This window comes from Saccopteryx bilineata, chromosome 6 (genome assembly GCF_036850765.1).
Source record: "Saccopteryx bilineata isolate mSacBil1 chromosome 6, mSacBil1_pri_phased_curated, whole genome shotgun sequence".
Classification (NCBI taxonomy): Eukaryota; Metazoa; Chordata; class Mammalia; order Chiroptera; family Emballonuridae; genus Saccopteryx; species Saccopteryx bilineata.
Window position 1 is genome coordinate 130,922,347 of NC_089495.1, and position 23,834 is coordinate 130,946,180.

At 50.1% G+C, this 23,834-nt stretch overlaps 1 protein-coding gene and 1 non-coding gene across 9 annotated transcripts in view; one reads left to right on the plus strand and one right to left on the minus strand.

Moving 5' to 3' along the window:
• Positions 1–589: 589 nt before the first annotated feature.
• Positions 590–23,834, plus strand: part of ACTR3B (actin related protein 3B) — a 29,842-nt gene continuing 6,597 nt past the window's right edge. For 4 of the 8 annotated variants that reach the window (XM_066236738.1, XM_066236739.1, XM_066236741.1 and 1 more), the window contains exons 1-9: positions 600–778; positions 5,577–5,632; positions 11,637–11,761; positions 12,382–12,492; positions 15,946–16,041; positions 16,873–16,980; positions 18,928–19,071; positions 19,891–20,064; positions 21,428–21,520. In XM_066236738.1, coding sequence (XP_066092835.1) covers positions 735–778; positions 5,577–5,632; positions 11,637–11,761; positions 12,382–12,492; positions 15,946–16,041; positions 16,873–16,980; positions 18,928–19,071; positions 19,891–20,064; positions 21,428–21,520 — 951 coding nt within the window. In that variant the 5' untranslated portion in view covers positions 600–734. Of the gene's footprint in view, positions 779–5,576; positions 5,633–11,636; positions 11,762–12,381; positions 12,493–15,003; positions 15,071–15,945; positions 16,042–16,872; positions 16,981–18,927; positions 19,072–19,890; positions 20,065–21,427; positions 21,521–23,834 lie in introns of those variants that run through there. The other 4 variants (XM_066236748.1, XM_066236740.1, XM_066236742.1 and 1 more) reach the window with 4 other exon arrangements.
• On the minus strand, positions 17,446–17,521 carry TRNAS-AGA (transfer RNA serine (anticodon AGA)). Its single transcript has one exon. It is a non-coding gene; the product is annotated as a tRNA-Ser (tRNA).

Below are 23,834 nucleotides of genomic sequence, written 5' to 3' on the forward strand. Positions count from 1 at the left end.
GCCAGGCTTACCAGGTCACGTTCATTGTAAATCAGTTAAAAATAGTCCCCAGCCCTGGCCAGTTGGCTCAGCGGTAGAGCGTCGGCCTAGCGTGCGGAGGACCCGGGTTCGATTCCCGGCCTGGGCACACAGGAGAAGCGCCCATTTGCTTCTCCACCCCTCCGCCGCGCTTTCCTCTCTGTCTCTCTCTTCCCCTCCCGCAGCCAAGGCTCCATTGGAGCAAAGATGGCCCGGGCGCTGGGGATGGCTGTGTGGCCTCTGCCTCAGGCGCTAGAGTGGCTCTGGTCGCAACATGGCGACGCCCAGGATGGGCAGAGCATCGCCCCCTGGTGGGCAGAGCGTTGCCCCATGGTGGGCGTGCCGGGTGGATCCCGGTCGGGCGCATGCGGGAGTCTGTCTGACTGTCTCTCCCTGTTTCCAACTTCAGAAAAATGAAAAAAAAAAAAAAAAAAAAAATAGTCCCCAATCTTAGGCGTTGGGAGGTTGGAGGTGTGGGCAATGAAGCTCTCTGCCAGCACTAAAGATGGCGGGCGGACGCCGAGCGGGGCGGGGCGTGCTCGCGCCCTGATTGGCCGGCCGGGGCCGCGTCACGTGGGCAATCGCCGAGCATCCGGACTCCTACGGCGGCGGCAGCTCCCGAGAGCAGACTACGCGGGGCGAGCGCGGTGAGCTGACGGTTGCGGGGCCTTCGGGGCCGACCGCGTGGGCCAAGCCGAGCGGCGCTCGTGCCGAGCATGGCGGGGTCCCTGCCTCCGTGCGTGGTGGACTGTGGCACTGGGTAAGCGCCGCCGACGCCGCGCTCCTGCCCTGCTTCCGGCCCTCTCTCACCTGCGCCCAGGTCCCCGGTGTCGGGTCTCTGCCGAGCCCCGCGCAGATGGAGGCGGCCCGCGCCGGGCGCCGCGCGCGGAGGCCGCTCACCTACACCGGGAGAGCTCCCTCGCCGCTCCCTCCTTTCCGGGGCGGGGGTTCCCGGGCCTCTCCGCCGCTCCCGGGGATACCCCCTTTCTGTGCAGGTGGCTGGAGACCCTCCGGTGTCTCTAACGGTGCCCTTCGCTCCCAACGTCCTTAGCACGCGTCCTCTCCGGTGCGGGCCTCTCCGGGGCCACCGCGCGCACGCCGCTGCTCGTGGCTGAGCATCCTTCGCCGCTGAGCGCGGGGAGGTCGCTGCAGCCGGTTAGCAGCCGGGCGCCTGTCTCTGCGTCGCGCTCTGCTGACCCCCAGCGCCCAGCGGCGCGCTCGGCCTCAGCTCTTGCTGGAGTTTGCGGAGACTTGCCTTTTCCCTTAAAAAAAAAAAAAAAGCAAAAAAGAAAGAAAGAGGGGGGGAAAGGGGGAGGGGCTGCTCCATTTTGTAAAACAGAAAATCTAAATTTGGGAAAGCCTGTGTCTGGTATAGATTCTATTTCCTCTCCACCAACTCCTTTACTTTTTGGGTGTAATTCTTTTGGATGTCGTTCAGGTATGCTAAAAGGGACCTTTGGAAATTTCCGGTGCTGTCACTGGCCCAAGCTTAGCTGAATTCTGGAAGATGCTTAGTGAATCTCTAGCTCTAGCTGGTAGCTGAGAAATCCAAGATTGCCTGCTTGCTTGTGAGGTGAAGAAGTGGATAAAATAGCCTGGAAAGGAATGTAGTCTCTTAAATGTCTTTTCAGGATGGGATAATAATGATGATGATGATAATAATAATAATAGACTTTTTTTCTGTACAAAAATGCACGTGGTTTGGTTTCCTTGACAACCTTGAGGGGGTGTCTTCGTTAATCTGCTGTAGCCCATCTTCTACTGACATCCTCCCCCCCCAATTTTGGTTGCTGAAGCCACCAGTCGTGGTTAAGGCTGGGGAAAAAAACCACACCTGCCTTTTTGCTTGAACTAATTCTTTTTGAAATACACATTGCACCAGAAGTATTGTGGCTCTTTATTTTAGCGATCCTTTTGGTGCCCAAGAACAAGCCAAAAAAGTCCACGTTGGTATTAACAACCCCCCCAGTTGTCAGCTCCCTGATACATCCCCCTCCTCCCACAAATCTAGTGTTCCACCCCAAGCCTACCTGAGGTCTGGTGGTGTCAATTGTGAAGGCAACAGGTCAAAGTCTTTTTCTTCCCCTCATTTGCATGTGAAGCTCTTGCCTTTGTACTTTTTGGTCCTGTCAAACTGTTGAAATCCAAAGCGTTTCTTGGTGGTAGTAGTACAATGGTCACATATTTGTCACCTTTTGTTTGTTTGTTTATTTGTTTTGTGACAGAGACAGAGAGAGGGACAGACAGGAAGGGAGAGATGAGAAGCATCAATTCTTCATTGCGACACCTTAGTTGTTCATTGATTGCTTTCTCATGTGTCTTGACTAGGGACTACAGCAGACTGAGTGACCCCTTGCTTAAGCCAGCAACCTTGAGTTCAAGCTGGTGAGCTGTGCTCAAACCAGATGAGCCCCCTCTCAAGCCAGCGACCTCGGGGTCTCGAACATGGGTCCTCTACATCCCAGTCCGATGCTCTATCCACTGCTCCACCGCCTGGTCAGGCTGTTGGTCACCTTTAATATTAGGGACTTGACTCATCGTTCTTGTACATTTCTAAAATGTAGTGCTCCGTTTTGACCTTCTGTGCTAAGGGGTAAATTTAGCTCAGCTCTTTTGGAGACAGAACTTCAGAACATCATTGCTTTGGGGCCCCGGGTCACGTTATCATCTTCAGGCTGTCCTAAGTTTTTTTTTTTTTTTTTTTTTTTTTTTTTTCTTTTTCTGAAGCTGGAAACAGGGAGAGACAGTCAGACAGACTCCCGCATGCGCCCGACCGGGATCCACCCGGCACGCCCACCAGGGGGCGACGCTCTGCCCATCCTGGGTGTCGCCATGTTGCGACCAGAGCCACTCCAGCGCCTGGGGCAGAGGCCACAGAGCCATCCCCAGTGCCCGGGCCATCTTTTGCTCCAATGGAGCCTTGGCTGCGGGAGGGGAAGAGAGAGACAGAGAGGAAGGCGCGGCGGAGGGGTGGAGAAGCAAATGGGCGCTTCTCCTGTGTGCCCTAGCCGGGAATCGAACCCGGGTCCTCCGCACGCTAGGCCGACGCTCTACCGCTGAGCCAACCGGCCAGGGCTGTCCTAAGTTTTGATGTCGAGACTTGGAGGCGTTAGAATCTCCCCAGTGGATGGGCATATTCTATTATGGACAGTCAGTTGTGAATTTCCAGTGTCCAGTGAGCTGCCTGAGGGAGCAGCCTGGAAGAACCTCAGTTTACTTTAAAGCATATTTCCCAGAGAGCTAACATGGTTTCAAAGTAGGATTTTTAAAAAAATGGGTAAATGCAGATTAAAAATAATTAGGACCCAGGAAAAGAATGGGTATTGGGAGTCATTCTAAGGAGTTGTTGACCTGTGGTGCTGGAATTAGGCCTCGCATTTGGGTCTTAGTCTTCCTTTGACAAAATGATGAAGCGTCATTGTCATTATGTAATTCCTTTCCTTAGGAAGGAAGAGAAATACCAGTTTCTCAGTTGAAAGCTTTTTTTTTTTTTTAAAATTAATTTATTTTTACAGTGACAGAGAGACAGATAGGGACAGACAGACAGGAACGGAGAGAGACAAGAAGCATCAATTACCAGTTTTTCGTTGCGACACCTTAGTTCAGGGGTCCCCAAACTTTTTACACAGGGGGCCAGTTCACTGTCCCTCAGACCATTGGAGGGCCGGACTATAAAAAAACTATGAACAAATCCCTATGCACACTGCACATATCTTATTTTAAAGTAAAAAAATCAAAACGGGAACAAATACAATATTTAAAATAAAGAACAAGTAAATTTAAATCAACAAACTGACCAGTATTTCAATGGGAACTATGCTCCTCTCACTGACCACCAATGAAAGAGGTGCCCGTTCCGGAAATGCGCCGGGGCCGGATAAATGGCCTCAGGGGGCCGCAGTTTGGGGACCCCTGCCTTAGTTGTTCATTGATTGCTCTCTCATATGTGCTTTGACCATGGGCCTTCAGCAGACTGAGTAACCCCTTGCTTGAGGTGAGCCTTGCTCAAACCAGAAGATGAGCCCACGCTCAAGCTGGCGACCTCGGGGTCTCGAACCTGGGTCCGCTGCATCCCAGTCCGACTCTCTATCCACTGCGCCACCGCCTGGTCAGGCTCAGATGAAAGCTTTTTTGGTACTAAATTCTAAAAGAAAAATTCACACTGAACTATACAGGACAGACACCAATGATTTAGTAGACAGTGTACTAAGTAGCATTTAAATTAAAAAAAAATTTTAAATTGACTTTATAGAGAGAAGGAGGAGAGAGAGAGAGAAACACCAATTTATTGTTTTATTTATGCATTGACTGGTTGATTCTTGTGTGTGTCCTGACCAGGGATCAAACCCGCAACACCTTGACATATTAGGTCGATGCTCTAAGCAACTGACTACCTAGCTAGGGCCCACCTTGTTTATTTTTAGAAGTACTTTGTATATTTGAGTGTGTTCAGGGTCCCTCGTACCCCCCCCCCCCATTCAGTGATTTGCTAGGAACAATCATAGGAGTCTATAGAAAGGTTACAAAGCAAAAACAGACAAGAGAAAAGGCATATGAGGAGGGTCGGGAGGAACCCAGGAGCAAGCTGCTGGCGTCCTTGGAGTCACATGGATCTGTTACAGCACAACCAGTAAGCTCATCTCGGGCTCTGCAGGATGCTTCTCCTGGGGGCCGGTCACTGACCCTCTGTCCAGCACACGCCAAAATTCCAGAGTTCCTGAAGGAATGCAGATGTTCAGCATATTGTTCGCATGATTTGGGCACACTGAGAACCACTCATCATTTAGGGAATGGTGGGGACCCTTCTGAAATCTGAGTTCCCAGATGCCAGACAAAGATAGTGCTGGCAAGCAGGCCTTCCTAAGGATAGCAGGCTAGTCCCTGTTAACTCTTTTCTGCACATAGGGATATGAACCCTTTATAATGTAAGTTGCAGATACATCTTGCCTATGTAGCATTTGTTTTTTGCAATTTTTTTCTCTTTTAAAGTAACCAGATTTATGTATCTTTTTTATTGTTTCTGGATTTTGAGTCATAGTTTAAGAACGTTGTTCCTCAGATTCCTAGCTTATGTATATTTAAGTTTTTTAATTTATTTTTCTCCTTTTTCCAAGCAAGAGGAGGAGAGATAGACTCCCACATGTTCCCTGACCGGGATCTACCTGGCAACCCCCATCTGGGGCCGATGCTCTGCCCATCTGGGGCCATGCTCACAATGGAGCTATATTTGGCACCTGAGGTGGAGGCTCCATGAAGCCATCCTCAGTGCCCAGGGCCGATGCATTCAGACCAGTCGAGCCATGGCTATGGGAGAGGAAGAGAGAGAGAGAGAGAGAGAGAGAGACAGATGGAGGAGGAGGAAGAGTGGAGAAGCAGATGGTCACTTCTGTGTGCCCTGACCGAGAATTGAACCTGGGACATCCACACTCTGGGCTGGCACTCTGCCACTGAGCCAACTGGCTAGGGCTTTGGAGAGCTTATATATAATAAGATACCTTGATAGGGTATAGAGGCAAATACTGTTACCTAAACCTGTGTCGATGACTTTGTGCTTTCAGGTATACCAAGCTTGGCTACGCAGGCAACACAGAGCCACAGTTCATTATTCCTACATGTAAGTAAAGCCCGCCCTCTTGTTGATAAAAGACTGTTTCTCAGAGTTATAAGCATTCCACTTTGGTTTTTCCCCAGGTACATGAATTTACCTGCCATCTTCATTTAGAAGGTTGTTCTGGTTCCTAGGGAGGGTTATTTATTTATTTTCACACCTCAATTCTCAATGTTAACTACTGGCTGTGGCTGTGACTTAAAAAACACACAAAAAACCCCAACTTTCTTGTTTTTTGATTCTCTTCCATTATGGTCTTTGTCACTGTCATTGGCATCTCAGCTGAGATGGTTGGTTGGGGCCTTTCATTCAGTCATAAACGTCTGAGTCATTTAGAAGAAGTCTACGTGTCTCTAAGATTGATTTGTAATTTGTGAGTCAGGACAGTTTTATTAACTTCATACCTTTGTGGACTGCATATCCATTGCATTCACTTTGTCTTTTGAAAGGCTTGTTTTCTTTTTTTGAAATGAAGAGGGCTGAGGACTTTTATTGTATTCAGAAGTGTTTTGTTCTTGTTTAATTTTTAGTCAGTGGAGAAGGATAAACTAAAAGGAAGAAGGGCCCTCGCATTTGGGCAAGAGTGCGTCCTACCACCTTTCTGTTTCCCACGGGAGTTTCCGGGATCAGGGCAGTTGCTGATACGGTTGAATTCTTTTCTGAAACTATCTAAGTTCTGGGTTATTATTTGGAGACAGTTTACTGAGAGAATAAGGAATCTCAATCCAGGGTGAGGTGAACGTCTGCCTCCTACCTGTGGCTCTGGTACGATAAGTTGTGATCTTAGAAACTGTCATTTGGCCAACGGTGTGGTAATGACAGGCTCTCCTGACCAGTAAGGATTTGGGCAGCTGAGTGATGGTGCAGTCAAGGAGCTTGTTTAGGCTTTATTCAAGGGAAGATGAAAGATGTTTTGGTGAACGAATGTGGGCATTTGGATCACTAGAAAGTGGACTCCAGATGCCTTGAGAGCATTGAAGTTGCCTCCTGCCAGTTCCCTGCTTGCTGGGTGACTGACTGATCACGGGTTTGATTTTCCAGGTCTGAGTACTTTGATACCCTGGGTGTTTCTGTCAATAGACATGATTGGTCTGCTGCAGCCTCATTTTAAATTCATCATTTGGTGGATTCGTTTGTATCACAGATGGGGGGACTGGGAGTCCCAGATCAGATGCCATCAGGGTTGGTTTCCGGTGAGGTCTTGCTCCTTGGTCTGCATGTGGTGGCTTCCTGCTCTGCCCTCATGTGGCCTTTTCTCTGTCTGTTGCTGAGAGGGGGAGCTCCGGTGTCTCTTCCTCTTAGAAGGACAACAGTCATTGGATTAGGGCCCCACCCTCATGACCTCACTTACTACAGGCCTTCTCTCCCAATAGGATCACACTAGGTGATAAAGTTTCAGCATAAGACAGTTGAGGGGACTGTTCACTCCATAACAGCTGGCATTCTGAGGGATAGATCAGTCTTTTGTGAATTTTGTTATTGTGAATGCCCCAGAACTTGACCGTTCCATGCCAAATTGATAAAATGGTCTTTCTGTTTCTTCAAAGCCAATTAGGTTTTAACCTTGTTAAGTGCCACGGCTGTGAGAGGCTGACTTGACATTTCGTGCGCTAAAGCTTTGGCATTAAAAACTGTCAGCAGCGTTCTGTCTGTGCCTTTTAACCTATCACATAGTGGGGAGGGGTTGGAGGCCCGTTATGAGCAGGGTTTTGTTCCCTGTCCCCAGGCAGGGCCCTCTAAGATTGGTGCTGCAAGAGCTTTGCGGTGGTGGAAGCTGGAGAGATGGTAAAAATGTCAGAGGGGGATAGAGAAAAAGTGGGCTGTTGGCGCAGAGCGAGGTGCTGAGCCCCGTCCTGCCTGCAGGGCAGCTCTGCATGGTCTGGTCTGTCTAGGCCTCCCTACAGAATCTGCTTGCTTATTTGAAGAAAGGGTTTCCCTACCTTTTCTTTTACTTTAAGTTGTCAGAGAATATTGGGAATCATGGACAAGTTTCAGAAGAGGAGGGTACCTGTGATCAGTTCCTAGAAGGCGGATGTGGGAGAGCAGTGAGGGTTGGGAGGAAGAAGGTATGTTGCAGATGTTTGGTGTTTGTTTCTATTTTTTAATTTTTTTTGTATTTTTTTTTTTTGTATTTTTCTGAAGTTGGAAACGGGGAGGCAGTCAGACAGACTCCCGCATGCGCCCGACCAGGATCCACCCGGCATGCCCACCAGGGGGCGATGCTCTGCTTATCTGGGCCGTTGCTCCATTGCTCAGCAACTAAGCTATTTTAGCACCTGAGGCAGAGACCATGGAGCCATCCACAGTGCCCAGGCCAACTGTTCCAATGGAGCCTTGGCTGTGGGAGGGGAAGAGAGAGACAGAGAGGAAGGAGAGGAGGAAGAGTGGAGAAGCAGATGGGCGCCTCTCCTGTGTGCCCTGGCCAGAAATCGAACCCAGGACTTCCACATGCCAGGCCGACACTCTTCTGCTTAGCCAACTGGCCAGGGCTGACGTTTGGTGTTTGGCGGGTTCAGGTGTAAAGGTCCAGTAGGCAAGTGGGTAAAGGTTTGATAACTTAGGGAGAGATCCAGACTGGAGACAGAGACTGAGCCCAGCGATGGCTTTCTTTTCTGTTTTTATTTTATTTTATTTTATTTTATTTTATTTTATTTTAGTTATTGATTTTACAGAGAGAGGAGGGGGTCTGGGGACAAGAAGCATCAACTCATAGTTGCTTCACTTGAGCTGTTCATTGATTGCTTCTCGCAAGTGCAGGGTTTTGAACTGGCAACTTCAGCTTTCCAGGTTGACTCTCTGTCCACTGCCCACCCCAGGGCAGGCTCTATTTCTTTTTATGTCCATTTTTTAATCAAAATTTTCAAACTTTTGGTCCTGTCAGCTGTTCTAGCAAGTGTTCTTTTTTATTTTTTTATTTTTCTGAAGCTGGAAACGGGGAGAGACAGACAGACAGACTCCCGCATGCTCCCAACCGGGATCCACCCGGCACGCCCACCAGGGGGCGACACTCTGCCCACCAGGGGGCGATGCTCCACCCCTCTGGGGGGGTCGCTTTGCTGTGACCAGAGCCACTCTAGCACCTGGGGCAGAGGCCAAGGAGCCATCCCCAGCGCCCGGGCCATCTTTGCTCCAATGGAGCCTTGGCTGCGGGAGGGGAAGAGAGAGACAGAGAGGAAGGAGGGGAGGGGTGGAGAAGCAGATGGGCGCCTCTCCTGTGTGCCCTGGCCGGGAATCCAACCCGGGACCTCCGCACGCCAGGCTGACGCTCTACCACTGAGCCAACCGGCCAGGGCGCAAGTGTTCTTAAAGATGCAGAATTTGAAATCTTTGGCTGTAGTCTTCCTTGGACATGCTGTCCCTGATGACCGCTCTTAGATTTGCCCTCGGATGACTTTTTAGCGTGTGAACAATAGCCTCCCTCTTGGCACCACATGTGCCCCATGCCCATACAGCTTTTCTTATAAATGCAGAATGTTTGTATTTTCAGGTTTAATCTTGTTAGTTTCGATTCATTATTACACCTGGCTGAGGTGTTTTATTTTTGAATTTGTTTAAATAATTTCCAAACTGTATTTCCTTTGCTTTAAAACATTTTACTTCAAAACAGTTACAGATTCGCAGGAGTTGTTACACCTAACATTACCTACTCCAGTATCAACACTAGGAAACGGGCGTTGGTGTTGGGTGGGTGGGTGCGTGGGTGCCGTTTGTCCCACATGGGGTGCCTGTAAGCAAGGTAGGAATGATTTTATCACCATGGAGATCTCCTGGTCCTGGCCTCTCATAATTACGCTTACACTTTCCCTCCCACAGTTCCTGACCTCTGACATCCCCTCATCTGTCTCCATCTCCATAACTTTGTTATTTTCATAATGTTACATAAGTGGAACTGTACAGTATGTGTCCTTTCGAGGGTGCCTCTTTCACTTGGCATTGTGCCCCGAAGGTCTGTCCTGGTTGCCTGTGTTAGGAGCTGCTCTTTTTTCTTGCCGGGTGTGTTCCAGTGTGTGGAGGAGCCACAGTTGCTTACACTTCCACCTGTTGAGGGTGTCTTAGTGTTTGCTACTTTAGCAGTTACAGATAGTTGCTGGGAAGACTGTGGACAGGTTTTTTGTGTGGACGTAAGTTCTCATTTGTTTGGGTAAGCACTGTGGCGTGCAGTTGCTGGCTGGTGCAGCAAGTTTATTTTTTAGTGGTTTTAAGAACCTGTAGAGTAGCTCCCCTCGTAGATTGCAACCCCCGTTTCTGGTAGCCTCCTTCCTTCCTGAGACTTGTTGCGTGTGCAGCAGAATATACGGACGTGCGTTGTTACCCTGGCGCTACAAACCACTACACTGTTTCATGTGCCTTTCTTCTAATCACTGCGGCCCAGTGACCTCCTAGGTCAGTCCGTGGAGCCCCCATCATTCTTGTCCGTGGCTGCAGATAGGCCACTGCATGGCCATGCCACATACATGCAGCCAGCTAGGATGTGCAGATCCACGCATACTTGGGTTTGATCTTGCCCAGAGGATAGGATCTGTCACTCATAGTCCCGGCCCACCATGCGAGGATCCCTGAGGTCCGTGGCAGGCACTGAAATACCTAACCCGTGCCTCGTGTGGCTCCGTGCAGTGTCTCTCGGTGTGCCATTGAATGGCATGTTCAGTTTTTGGAGGGTGCTTGATTGATCTCTGCAGGTTGCCGTGGTGGGTCGTGGCCACCTCCACGTCCCAGGTACGCTCCTGCTGTGCTGATGGGGACACTCTCCAGGCTCTTTGTCTAGCATGTCACACCTGCCTGTCTGGCCCTGTGCTTCGAATCTGCGCCACCTTTCCTAATGAGCTGGAGCGAAGGGAGGTGGCAGAGCGGTCGCCTCTCTAGCCCGTCATTTTGGGGCGCCTTTCTGAGAAAAGAAGTCACCTCACCCTCACAGCTTCGTGCCATTCTTCATATAGAATAAACTGGGGGTTTCAGAACATCCTCTTTTAAAAATAGTCATATGGCCTGACCTCTGGTGGCGCAGTGGATAAAGCGTCGACCTGGCAACACTGAAGTCGCCGGTTCAAAACCCTGCACTTGTCTGGTCAAGGCACATATGGGAGTTGATGCTTCCTGCTCCTCCCTCCTCCCTCTCTTTCTCTCTCTCTTCTCTCTAAAAATGAATAAATAAAAAATAAAAGAATAAAATGGTCTTAAAAAAATAGTCATATGTGCTTACTCAGTTATTTTATAGTAAACTTGATGACGATGCATTTACAGAAACTTAGTCACCCTCGGTTAGGGACTTCGATGGGAAACTGAATCTTTGTGCAGGTTTCTGGATTTCTTCATGGGTTCAATTCTGGAGGGAGGTTTTAGGTAATTTTTACAGTTCAGTATATTCCCAGATGTCAAGGCTAAGCTCTTACTAAAGTAGTGTATCAAAAGCCTTTAATATTTTTACATATTACACTTTGATTACAGTACTTTTTGTGGTAGAGATTAGCAAGCAGCATCCTAATTTTTCCTTTCAATGAGAAGTCAGTTCTTTTTCTTCTGTAACAAGACTAAAAAGATATTTTCAATCTACTTAGTGCAGAGTTTTATTAAAGAAATATAAGGGCACACGGGCGTTACTTTTCAGTTAATTCTCCTCTTTTGTATTACATTTTTAATTTTGTCTTTTCTGTTGTATTTTAAAGTTTGGAATCTATTGATGTTTGTTTCAAGAGCATTTCCCTGTCATGTGGGATTTTCTTTTCTGATAAGCTGAGAAATTTAGTAACATCGCTGACGTCAGCATTGGAGGCAGACCGGCTACGTTCCCTGTGCCTTGCTAACAGTACGCTGGGATGCAGTGGTAGCTTTATTTTGTGCTCTGCGATCGTGTGTTCTCTGTGAACATTCTCCACCCCAGACTGAAAACCCCGAACATTGAAGGGTTACTTGCATATATGTAGGGAGTATAGTATCCTTTTTGAGTTATTTACATAAACATGGAGAGTGATGGAAATCTTGTGCTTTTTTTTTTCTTTTTCTTTTTTTTAAGGTATCGCCATCAGAGAGTCAGCAAAGGTGGTTGACCAAGCGCAGAGGAAAGTGCTGAGGGGAGTGGACGACCTGGACTTCTTCATCGGGGATGAAGCCATAGACAAGCCCACTTATGCCACTAAGGTGAGGCCTGGTGGGGCATGGCCGGGACTAGCAGCTCGGGAGAGGGTGGCAGAGTGGTAGGGAGCTCACCTGGACAGATACCTGCACGTGGGATTCCATCCTGTCCCCATGTGAAAGGGAGGTTTTCCTGCTGTTGTTGGTGATGTGGGGCATTGAGTGGGTGTTCAAAGCCCCAAGACGCAGCCTGGCCTCAGGTACTGGGTTCCACGTGAGGGCAGGCTCTGCTGTGACAGGTGACTCATCACAGGGTGACTCATCAGCCTGTCACTCAGCTCGCACATTGATGAATGGAAAGAGCAGCTCTCAACTTATTTGAGGAGCCGTTTGTTCTGAAACATAAAAGCTCCTGGTCGAATGGTGTGGTGGGTGGGCTGCACCCTCTACCTGTCATTCCGTAGCTCTTTGTACTCAGAGGGGGGTGGCGATGGGGGATAAAGAATTATGTAACAGTCTTTCTGTGAAGGCTTCTGTTGTTTCTCCACGTGAATTAACGTTCACTCCCCGTGGAGGACACCTTGACTCTGTGATGAGTCAGACACCCCGGGCCAGGCCATGCTGTTAGGGTGTCACTCTCGCTGGTGGGGCCTGGAGCCTGACCTGCCTGGTTTCTCTTGCATTAGTGGCCGATCAGACATGGAATCATCGAAGACTGGGATCTGATGGAGCGGTTCATGGAACAAGTAATTTTTAAATACCTTCGAGCCGAACCTGAGGACCATTACTTCTTAATGGTGAGTAACTGCAGCCAACAGGGCTGCATCTCCCCACGCAGAATCGCAGGTGTGGGCCCTGTGGCCGCAGACACCGCATGTCCCCCTTTGCGTCTCCAGTGGCTCATGTCAAATTCGTGGAGCTGGACCTGACCTGTGGTGGCGCAGTGGATAAAGTGTCGACCTGGAAATGCTGAGGTTGCCGGTTCGAAACCCTGGGCTTGCCTGGTCAAGGCACGTATGGGAGTTGATGCTTCTAGTTCCTCCCCCACCTTCTCTCTGTCTCTCTTCTCTCTCTGTCTCTCTCTCTCATCTCTAAAATGAATAAATTAAAAAAAAAACACCACTTTCTAAAAAAAAAAAAATTTGTGGAGCCGGGAAGCCGACGGTGTGTCTGAGTGGCTTTATCTCTGTAGCCAAAACGAATCACAGGTCCCCTCCTGGCACGCTTGGCATGTTTCCTTTCCTAGCAGGTCGCGTAACTGCTTGTCAGATTGGATGTTAGAGCAGGTGCCGTGCCCAGCGTTTCCCTCTGCAGCAGCTCCAGCGTCTGGGGCTGTCCTCCTGCTGCGCGGTGAGGGACGCCGGCGCCCGGGCCTGTGGGGCAGGTGCCCGTGGCCCATGGGGCATTTCCTGAGGTCTTTGCTGGTCCAGCTGGCACATAGAGGCTCGTAAGATAAAACGCTTGCCAGGAAAGAGTGGGAAGTATCTGGTGTGAATGTGGAAAAGCTGCAGTCCCTTCGCCAGAAATGAATACATGCAATGAATGCTCAAAACTACTCAAGTTTATTCAAGATAAGAAAACGCCATATTATACGTATTGTGTTTTTTTTTTTTTTTTAATTTTTATTCATTTTAGAGAGGAGGGGGGAGATAGAGAGAGAGAGAGAGAGAGATTGAGAGAGAGAGAGAGAGAGAGAGAGAGAAGGGGGAGGAGCAGGAAGCATCAACTCCCATATGTGCCTTGACCAGGCAAGCCCAGGGTTTTGAACCGGCAACCTCAGTGTTTCCAGGTTGACGCTTTATCCACTGCGCCACCACAGGTCAGGCACGTATTGTGTTTTGAATTTTGCAAGTCGATTCATTTGTAGAATTCAAAAACAATATATGGCTGAGGGGTGACAACAGGGGTACATCTCTGAGCTTTAGGCCATGAACTGTCAGTTCGTGGGGTCGCGATGGAGGAGCAATGTGAGATCCTTCACAGATGCTACAGTGTGTGGGGCAAGTCACAGAATTGTGGGAACCAGTGAGGGACTTCATTGTGGTTGGATTTGTGGTAGGGAGCCCCGTGCTGGTCGGGCAGCACCCTGGTGTCACCAGGGACCTCTGCTCTTGTGTTCAGCACGTGGCCCCCATCCCAGGGAGGCCATCCTCACACTGGCTCCTGCAGCCCCTGCCGCACCTCTGTGTTCGGAGACAGTGGAATGGAGGGGGCCCTAGGGAGGCTGCTCCTTCCCCCTTTGTCCTTTAACCCTTCACTCTTGATGCCTGTCCCCTTGACTGGTTTAAATGCCTTGTTTATAAAGTTAACTTGTTAAGGTGCTAGGATGCCTGCTCAAGGTGAGAAAAAACGTCATAGGTGTCTTTAGTTGGTATAGGTTATCTCTTCTGGTATGAGATTCGTTTCTGATACTTGATCAGTTTAAAACAGCATCTTGATTTCCTCATAAGAGGATGTCACTGTCCTTACTTTCTCTCTTTTCTGTCTGCTGTCTGCCTCTCTCAACTTGCTATTATTTCTGCTGCTTTAATTTATGGCGTTTACATTCTGCTTTATAATGTGATCCCTGTAAATGGATTAAATGCTCGTTGTAAGTCTTTTTGTTTCCCACATTTTTCTTGTTTGGCTCAAGTTTCTCTTCTAACAGATAATTCGTGTATGGCTCATGGGAACCAATTCTCCAAGTTCTCATATATTTGAAGATGTTTGTTTTGGCCATACACCCGATTGATAGTGTGGTCAGATGTGGAATTGTTGGGTCACACCTTCCTGCCATAGAGACTCTGTCAGTGTGGCCCTGTGTCCCAGTGGTAAGGGTGGGTGTGCCCTGGCCGGGGCTGTCTGCACTTCCCCCGCTGTAAGGGGGTCTTAGTTGGCTCGAGCTGCCGTGACACAGCAGCACTGGCTGGCGGCTCAAACAGCAGACATGTGATTTCTCACAGTGCTGGAAGCTTCAGGTCCAAGGTTAAGGTGCTGTGAAGGTTGGTTTCTGGGGAGACCTGTCCTCCAGGCTTGTAGATGGCTGTTTTCTTGTCAGTCCTCGCGGGACCTGTCCTCTGTCCATGTGACAGAGAGAGAGCTCTCTGGTGTCTCTTATGTTCTGATTAAAGACATGAGTGCTGTTGAATTGGGGCCCCATCCTTACACTCAACTTTACCTTCCTGGAGACCCCATCTTCAGATACAGTCACACTCGGGTTTGGAGGCTCAACATAGGAGTTTTGGGGGACGTAGTGACAAAGGGTGATGTGGGGTTTTTTTGCCAAAAGGCCCAGAGGATTTTTATTTATTCTTATTTTCTCTTTTGCAGCTTTAAATATGTGATGTGTATCTATACTTACTGCCATGGAACATACTGCTGAATGACAAAAAGCAGGTTTATTTACTGTTTTTACCTTTCTGAATCCTGTCCTGCCCCCCTATTTGATAATGGCCGTTATTTTTAAATGGATTCTTGAGTTTTTTGAAATGTCTCTGGCTGTAATTTTTATCTGCTTTCTATTTTTCTGGGCATTCGTCTTGGCTGCCACTTGTTTTTTCCTACGACTTTTCTCTCTTCCCTTTTTCTTTAGCTTCTTCTATGGACTTTGGCCAGTTTCCCTGTGCCCTTTCCTCGTCTCTGGATGTGGAAACGTCTTCCTGGCCCAGCAGCGTGTGTGGGCTCAGGTGGGGGAGGGGCAGTGTCTGGGTGAAGCCCTCTGCTCTGGACTTTGTTCCTTGCAGCCGATGGCGGAGGCGTTTGTCTGTCTGTGTGTCCTTGCTCCTAGGCTCTGGTGGCCAGTGGGGTGGGGTGGGGGGCTTCTGCAGCTCTTCTGCTCAAACTGCGCTCCCTTCCCCAAGTGGGTGCTGACCACCTGTGCTCTCCGGAGAACGCCATCGTTCTCCTGAGGTCTGACAGCTCTGGTTTTCTGGTACCCTGACTCACCTTGGCTGAGGTTTTGTTGCCCCTGGCAACATGGTACAGGTCTGTTTCATGGTAGGGGGTTCAGGTGTTATGTTTTCCAAGATAAAAGAGTTTGTTTTCTTGCACCTTGTCCTTGGTTTGGGTGGTCACCAAGAGCAGCAGTGTGAAGAGAGGTCTGTGCTCGGCCACCTTGAAGGCTGACTCACTCAGGGTCTGCTCTGCTCCCACTCTGCAGGGGGGGTGTCGCTCAGCATCCTTGTGCGCAGGCTTTGGGGTGACTTCTGTGGCTCTGAGGTAATTACAGGGAGCCTGGGTGAGCACTGAATGTAGCGACTTTTCTCTTATAGACGGAGCCTCCACTGAACACACCAGAAAATAGGGAGTACCTTGCAGAAATTATGTTTGAATCTTTCAATGTCCCCGGACTCTACATTGCAGTTCAGGTAAAAGCAAAGTTATTTTTATGATTCCCAAAGGCCTTAGCTGTCTCAGAGTGGAGGAAACAGTGATTCCAGAGGCTCTGTGTTTAAGGTGGTGCTGTGTGTTTTTCCTCTGTCCACGCCTCAGCGCATGCGCGCGCGCACACACACACACACTCTCTCTCTCTCTCTCTCTCACACACACACACACACAACCCCCATTTGTCTCTGACTGTGGTCTCCCAGCCTCAGGGCCTTGGCCAGGTAGCTCTTCGTGGGGGGAAGTTCTCTGTGGGGGCCGCCCTGTGCATGGGAGGGTGATTGGCAGCATCTCTGGCCTCCCCACTGGAAGAAGCACCACCACCAGCCTCCTCTCCCCCATAGGTGACAGAAAATGACACCGGGCTTTCCCCAGTGTCCCCCTCCCGGGGAGGGGAGAACCAAACTGCCCTGGCTGAGAACCAGTGTCAGAGCAGGTTGCTGGGTGTGTGGCCTGGTGCTCTGCCCCCCACAGACCACTGGCGTGGCCGCACTGCAGCCTGTGCGTGGGCCCACAGTGGGAGCCGGTAGATGAGATGATGTTTCTGATTCCACAGTAAAATCCTGTCTCACTGGCCTGTCTTTGCAAAAAATTGATTTATTGAAAACTTGAGTCTTCCGGTTTAAGTTTATAGAATTTGTGTGTTCCTCGTCTGGTTTGGAATTTGAATTTGGGGGAGAAGGTGAAGGGTGGGGAGGGAAGGAGTAAGTCCACCCGATTGCATAAAGGAAGACCTTACTGCTCGCACCTGAGAGCAAGCGCGCAGGAGACTTCAGAAAGCCTGCCATGCTGACCGCGTACACGCCTCTGTCCAGGCAGTGCTGGCCCTGGCAGCCTCTTGGACCTCTCGGCAGGTTGGCAAGCGCACGTTGACCGGGATCATCATCGACAGCGGGGACGGTGTCACTCATGCCATCCCAGTGGTAAGCAGAATGTCCATGCTTCTCTCTGTAGGCCTCCTGATTGGAGGTAAGGGAGCCAGTGAAAGGCAGAAAAACCCTTCCGGGATTAAAATGCCACTTTTAAAAGTCATAGCTATACCTGTAAATGGTAATGAGTTTATTTTTATTTTTTTTAATTTTTTAAATATTTTTCTGAAGCTGGAAACGGGGAGAGACAGTCAGACAGACTCCCGCATGCTCCTGACCGGGATCCACCCGGCACACCCACCAGGGGCAAAGCTCTGCCCACCAGGGGGCGATGCTCTGCCCCTCCGGGGCATCGCTCTGCCACAACCAGAGCCACTCTAGCGCTTGGGGCAGAGGCCAAGGAGCCATCCCCAGCGCCCGGGCCATCTTTGCTCCAATGGAACCTTGGCTGCGGGAGGGGAAGAGAGAGACAGAGAGGAAGGAGGGGGGGTGGAGAAGCAAATGGGCACTTCTCCTATGTGCCCTGGCCGGGAATCGAACCCGGGTCCCCCACACTCTAGGCCGACGCTCTACCACTGAGCCAACCGGCCAGGGCCGGTAATGAGTTTTTAAAGCAGGTAGACGGGGAGCAGCAGCACAGTGCCCACCGTCACTGGTATTGGTGGGTGTCAATTCGCAGCGGCAGTTTCTGCCGTCAGGTGCCAGCCCTTGTGTGGGGTCTCCAAGGCTGTCCCTCATCCCTGGTGTCCTGGTCACCAAGAGGGTTTCCTGCTTTCCTCTGAGCTGTGGGGATAGACCTGTCATCGCGGGCATCCAACTTGTAGGCGTGGTGCGTGGCCATTTGAAGGCTTCTCTGTTCTGTGACAAGGCGTGGGTGACTTGAACCAGCTCACGCTGTAGGGAAGTTGTTGCTGGTGTTTGAAAACGTACTCAGGAGCCAGGATGGAGAGGGCGTATGTTTGGACTTGTGAGTGTTCCTTAATGTCACTTTCTGGTTTTAAATTTCAGACTATTAGTTGATTCCTAACTGGGGCTTTAAGAGACTTCTATTTCTTTCTTTCCTTTTTTGGTCAGATAAACTATCTAAATGAATTGTTTAAAGCTCTTTTATTTAAAAAATAAATGGAAACTGTATGAGGGGGGGTGGCAGGGGACAGTCACACTGGCGCCCCCCTCCTGGTCCCCTTCGGGTCCTCAGCCCAGAGCAGCCCCGTCCTTGGGTGGTTACATCTGTCAGACGTCTGCATAGGCAGGGTGTGCGTCTGAATAGCTCCTTCCAAAAATGCAAACTAGGGTGTGTTATTTTTTAAAATAATTCATTTGCTTTAATTAAAAAAATAGTCATTTCATTTCAGAAAGTTGAAGGAATCATGTCTAATGCTTTAACTCCTTAACCAAATTGTTGATTTTTATTTATTATTTATTATTATTTTTTTTACAGAGGCAGAGAGAGTCAGAGAGAGGGATAGACAGGGACAGACAGACAGGAACAGAGAGAGATGAGAAGCATCAATCACTAGTTTTTTGTTGTGATACCTTAGTTGTTCATTGATTGCTTTCTCATATGTGCCTTGACCGTGGGCCTTCAGCAGACCGAGTAACCCCTTGCTGGAGCCAGCGACCTTGGGTCCAAGCTGGTGAGCTTTGCTCAAACCAGATGAGCACGAGCTCAAGCTGGCGACCTCAGGGTCATAAACCTGGGTCCTCCACATCCCAGTCTGATGCTCTATCCACTGTGCCACTGTCTGGTCAGGCAATTGTTGATTTTTAAGTAGCGTTACTTTTTGGGAGTGCGCTATCCCATGTGGTTTTTCTCTGCATGTTCCTGACAAAAGCAGCATTTTGGTTGCTTATGGAGAAAGGAGGCCATGCTAACGGAGTTGCGGATGCAGCCCCTCTAAGGATGTCCGCTGAGGGGCGAGCGGGCTCTGAGAGGTGCAGTGATACAGCTGCTGGGGCATGTCGCTGCAGCAGCTCACCCGGCCCCCTCTCCCTCCCTAGGCTGAGGGTTACGTAATCGGAAGCTGCATCAAACACATCCCGATTGCAGGTAGAGATATTACGTATTTCATTCAACAGCTGCTAAGGGAGAGGGAGGTGGGAATCCCTCCTGAGCAGTCCCTGGAGACCGCAAAGGCCATCAAGGTAAAAACAGACGGGAACCGGGCTGGTTTGGGGGTGAGAGAGAGAGAGAGTGTCTGGACACTTCCCTTGCTGCCGCTGCCCTGTTCCCACCTCCTTCCTTTCTCTCCCCTCTTCTTGCCTTCCCTCCCCTCCCTTCCCCTCCATTCCCTTCGCTTCCCTGCGCATGTGGGCTTGGTCTGTGTACCACTTGCTTGAGCTCAGAAAGGGGCTTAGCGCTCAGCCCAGTCCTCTGAACATGGGTGCCGCGAGGTTGCCTGCATAGGCGAGAGCGGGTCCCAGCGTTGCCTAGCTAGATGGAGCCTCCAGTTTCCTGAACTGTCTCTGCGTCTCCCCCCGTGGCTTAGTTGTAGAGCAGGAGCCGTGAGGGAGCTGCAGTGTGGTCAGTCGGTCAGCAGCAGACGCATCTCCAGTGCCCATGTGTGTGGTGTGTGCCCCCGGCTCTGCAGCTTAGAACGGTCCTTTCCCGGGTCTGGAGTCATTGCAGCCCACCCGTATTTACCGGACTGGTTACCTTGCAAGAAAGTTACAGCAAGCTTTAGAATTAATCACCGAGGCAGGAAGGCAGATGGGCTGCATATTTAAATGTCCACCGCTGAGGTGCAAAGAAAGCAACTTCCCGTGTCAGAAGTCAAAGCATAGTCACATCTGCTACAGAAGACGGTGGAGTGTGGGGCTCTATAGCACATCCACAGTGGAGTTAGTGTGGGAGCAGGACTCAGTTCAGGGTATGCTTAATGCTTGGGGTCATGGGATGTCTGTCGGAGGAGGCTCTGGGCTGGTTGGTAATGCCCAATGACATCTCTGTGTACGTGCCCCCAGGAGAAGTACTGTTACATTTGCCCTGACATTGTCAGGGAGTTCACCAAGTACGACGTGGACCCCCGGAAGTGGATCAAGCAGTACACGGGCATCAATGCCATCAACCAGAAGAAGTTCATCGTGGATGTGGGCTACGAGCGGTTCCTAGGACCTGAGATCTTCTTTCACCCGGAGGTGAGAGGCTGGCTCTCTGGGGGTGGCGTGTTTGGAGCGATACTGTACCCCCCAACCTATACCGTGTACACCAAGGTCAGGTCTCAGGGACTGCCCTGCAGGAGGACAGCTGGTGCACAGGGCGTCCCAGCGATCTTAATAGCCCATATCCCCGGGCGGTCAGTCTTTGCATGGTTGTCCCCTTGGCCGCACCATAGACGTGAGTGTTGGTGAAAGTCACCGACCAAGGACATCCGGGTGCTTGGGAAGGAGTCTGGAGAGCAGAGGGGATGACGGAGCTGAGATGACCCTGACTAGCAGGGACACGAGTCAGTCTCAGGCCCGGATGCATGTTGCCTCTGGATCAGAGTGGGAGAACACACCTTTCCCCGCTCCTCTGATCGTCCTTCGCAGTGCCAGTTTCTGAGCCGGGACACCGGCGTGGATCCCTGCTCCGGCTCTGTGGGCGGACTGGCCTCTCCACGGCTAGCTGTCTGCGGAGCACAGCCATCGCTGTGTTGTCATGATGACTACTGTAGAAGCAATAATTGAGGGGCAGCATGTCAAAGTTTAAGTGAAATGCATTGAAAAATATCTTGATCCATTTTCCTGCCTGATTCCGTTTGTATTTGGTAGGTAGGGTGCAGACTGCAGCCCACGTGTAGGTGTGTGTGTGACCTCTGTGCAGGGAGGTGGCGCAGAGCGTGCAGTACTGTCGTCATCGCGCTTGTCCGCTCATGCCCTTGACCCGCCTGATTCGAAGTGGACAGGACACTGGCTGCGGCAGTGAGCAACCACGAGCAACAGCTGTTGCTCCCCTCACGGCCTTGGATCTAATGCCCTCCTTGATCTGTAAAACGTATTTCAGATGTTCTGTAATTGAGTTGTTTACACTTGAGCTTATTTAACTTAGGGAATTGAGTCTAAGACGGTTTCCTTCCTCAGTAACACAAATGCAATCACATCGTTCCATGTTAAAGCCACCATGCAGTGACCCCGTCATTAACTGTTTTCATAAATTTGTGTTCATGGCTGATGTGTGCGTTTTACACTCATGGTGTTCCTCATCCATCTACGTGTGTCGTGTGAGCTCTTCACACTGTCCCGTCCTCGCGAGCCTATGTGTCTATAGCGCGGGGCTGGTCTGCCTTAGTTCTGCGCGGCATCTTCCTCCCCTGCACTGCACACCTCATCCCTGGGGGGCAGGCTGTCCTCCCTGTACGTGCGGGCATGTGGGGTGCATCTGACTCTCTCATTCCCATGCGACGTGCGTAAAGGCGGAGTAAATTCTGTGTTTGCCAAAGTTAACGTTTTAAAACGTGTTTTTATTTTGTCCTCCTAAGAGAAATGTGTCATGTTTCTTTTGTGTTTATATAAAATGTAGTTTGCCAACCCGGACTTTATGGAATCCATCTCGGACGTGGTTGATGAGGTGATACAGAACTGTCCCATCGATGTGCGCCGTCCGCTATATAAGGTAGGCGCCGTGGGTGGGGGGAGGGTGTGTGTGTGCTGTGAGCCCGTCCCGCGGTTCATGCCCACCACGCTGGAGCAGGCTGTTATTGGCAGTGTGCTGACTCTGTTATTGCCTGTCTTACAGGGTTGGTCAGAGGCCAGGGTCATGACAAAAGGTTTCTGTTGGAGTGTGGCTGCCTTAAATGTTTGGGCTCAGTAAAGCAGAAGCATTTAATGAAGGTATTCTAGTACCTTTAATTCTGATCTGGAAAGCTGTGTTTGTAATTGGACATTATACAGCTTACTAAGTGATCACCCTGATGAATCTAGTCCCTATCTGTGAGAGCCACATCTTTGTGGTGATGTCCCCAAAGGCCAGGTCATTCCACAAACAAAGCATGTGAGCATCAGCCCCAGGCATCACCCCCAGGAGTGTCAAAGTGGCAAAGTGGGCAGGTGTCCCCCCTGCCCCCCGCAACACAAGATGTTACTGGAATTGGGCCGGGCCGGCCCTGGATGTTTGAGGCGTCCCAGGTGATTGTATGTACAGCTGACAGGAGTGCGGAGAGCACCTGGGTCACCTGTCACTGTCCTGCCGGACTGCAGGATAGCATTCCTTGCTGTGACCTGGGTGCCTTCATCTCTGAACCGTTTACCCTGCTCTCCGAATTCCTGCAGCTACATGACATGGTCGTTCAGTCAGTCAGAGGGTTTAAGGATGTATGAGGGATGGTTCTTGTTTTCAAGAGCTGATAAAAAAGCTAAAAATAATGCCAGAACAATTTTAATAGGAGCCACTATAAGCTAAATGTTATTAAAGTGACTTGTGCAGATTAGGGTGACTGAGAGAAGGGGCAGGTGGAGTGGAGTCCAAGGGCTTGCTCTGCAGAGCTGGGGGGAGCACAGGCCCGCTGAGGGGGGTTCACTATCCAGACTGAGGGCTGAGCAGCCAGATGAAATATGCCTGGGTGAGGCCCAGAGGCAGGGAAGGTGGTGGGTAACAGCTGTGTTTGGGGGGGGCAGTGATAAACCTGCTCGAGCTGTGGGTTGGATGTTGTTAAAATTCTTACTCATTGCCTGACCTGTGGTGGCGCAGTGGATAAAGCGTTGACCTGGAATGCTGAAGTTGCCGGTTCAAAACCCTGGGCTTGCCCGGTCAAGGCACATATGGGAGTTGAAGCTTCCTGCTCCTCCCTCCCTTCTGTCTTGTCTGTCTCTCCTCTAAAACGAATAAATAAATAAAAATAATTTTAAAAAAAGTTCTTTAAAAAAAATTCTTATTCATTATGTTTGTCAAATAGATTAAATATATGTTGCTATGGTTAAACAAATGACCTTTCTGTAACAAAATTCTTGAACAGGGCAGGTGTACTATAACTGTGTTCCTGCCTGCTAAATCAGAAGCAGGTTGCAGAGTAATTGAGTTATAGAGTTCAACTACTGTCTTTACCATTTAACAGAGAAAAATACATATTTCTATGTGTCATTGGGGGGTTTTCTTTTTTTTTTACAGGGACAGAGATAGAGTCAGAGGAATAGACAGGGACAGACAGATAAGAACGGAGAGAGATGAGAAGCATCAATCATCAGTTTTTTGTTGTGACACCTTAGTTGTTCATTGATTGCTTTCTCATATGTGCCTTGACCACGGGCCTTCAGCAGACCAAGTAACCCCTTGCCCGAGCCAGCGACCCTGGGTCCAAGCTGGTGAGGTTTTTGTTCAGATGAGCCGTGCTCAAGCTGGCGACCTTGGGGTCTTGAACCTGGGTCTTCCGCATCCCAGTCCAACGCTCTATCTACTGCGCCACCGCCTGGTCAGGTACTGGGGGGTTTTCAACCCTTTTTACATAGGCCTTTTATTCAGGTGAGATCCTGATTGGAGACTCACAGGTGGACAGGTAGCTGGCTGCTTTGGGTGGCAGAGGGCAGAGAAGGTTCCAGACCTTTGTTCAGCCTGCCCGACTCCCCACTCCTGTCCCCACAGCTCTACTTGAGCTTTCTGCCGAGGGACCAAATGTGGCAGGTTTGTGTTGTCCTGGTGATGGAAGTGATGCTAGCCACTGAGCTGGCCGTGCCCCATGCGGAAGGGCATTGTGCTGACAGTAATAGAGTCCAGGCGTTCTTCTGCTGACCACGCAGAGTGTCCCCCAAGCAGCGCTGGGTGCCCAGCCTCGCCACTGCCACCAGGGGCACAGGTGGGGCACACACGAGCATGCCCTCAGCGGGAGCCTCAGCACATCAGGTGGGCGTCTCCCTTGATGGGGGGTGAAGAGCAGCCCCGAGCAGGCACGTCCGAGCTGTGCTTGCGCTGAGGAAACGTTCTATGGTGTTGAATG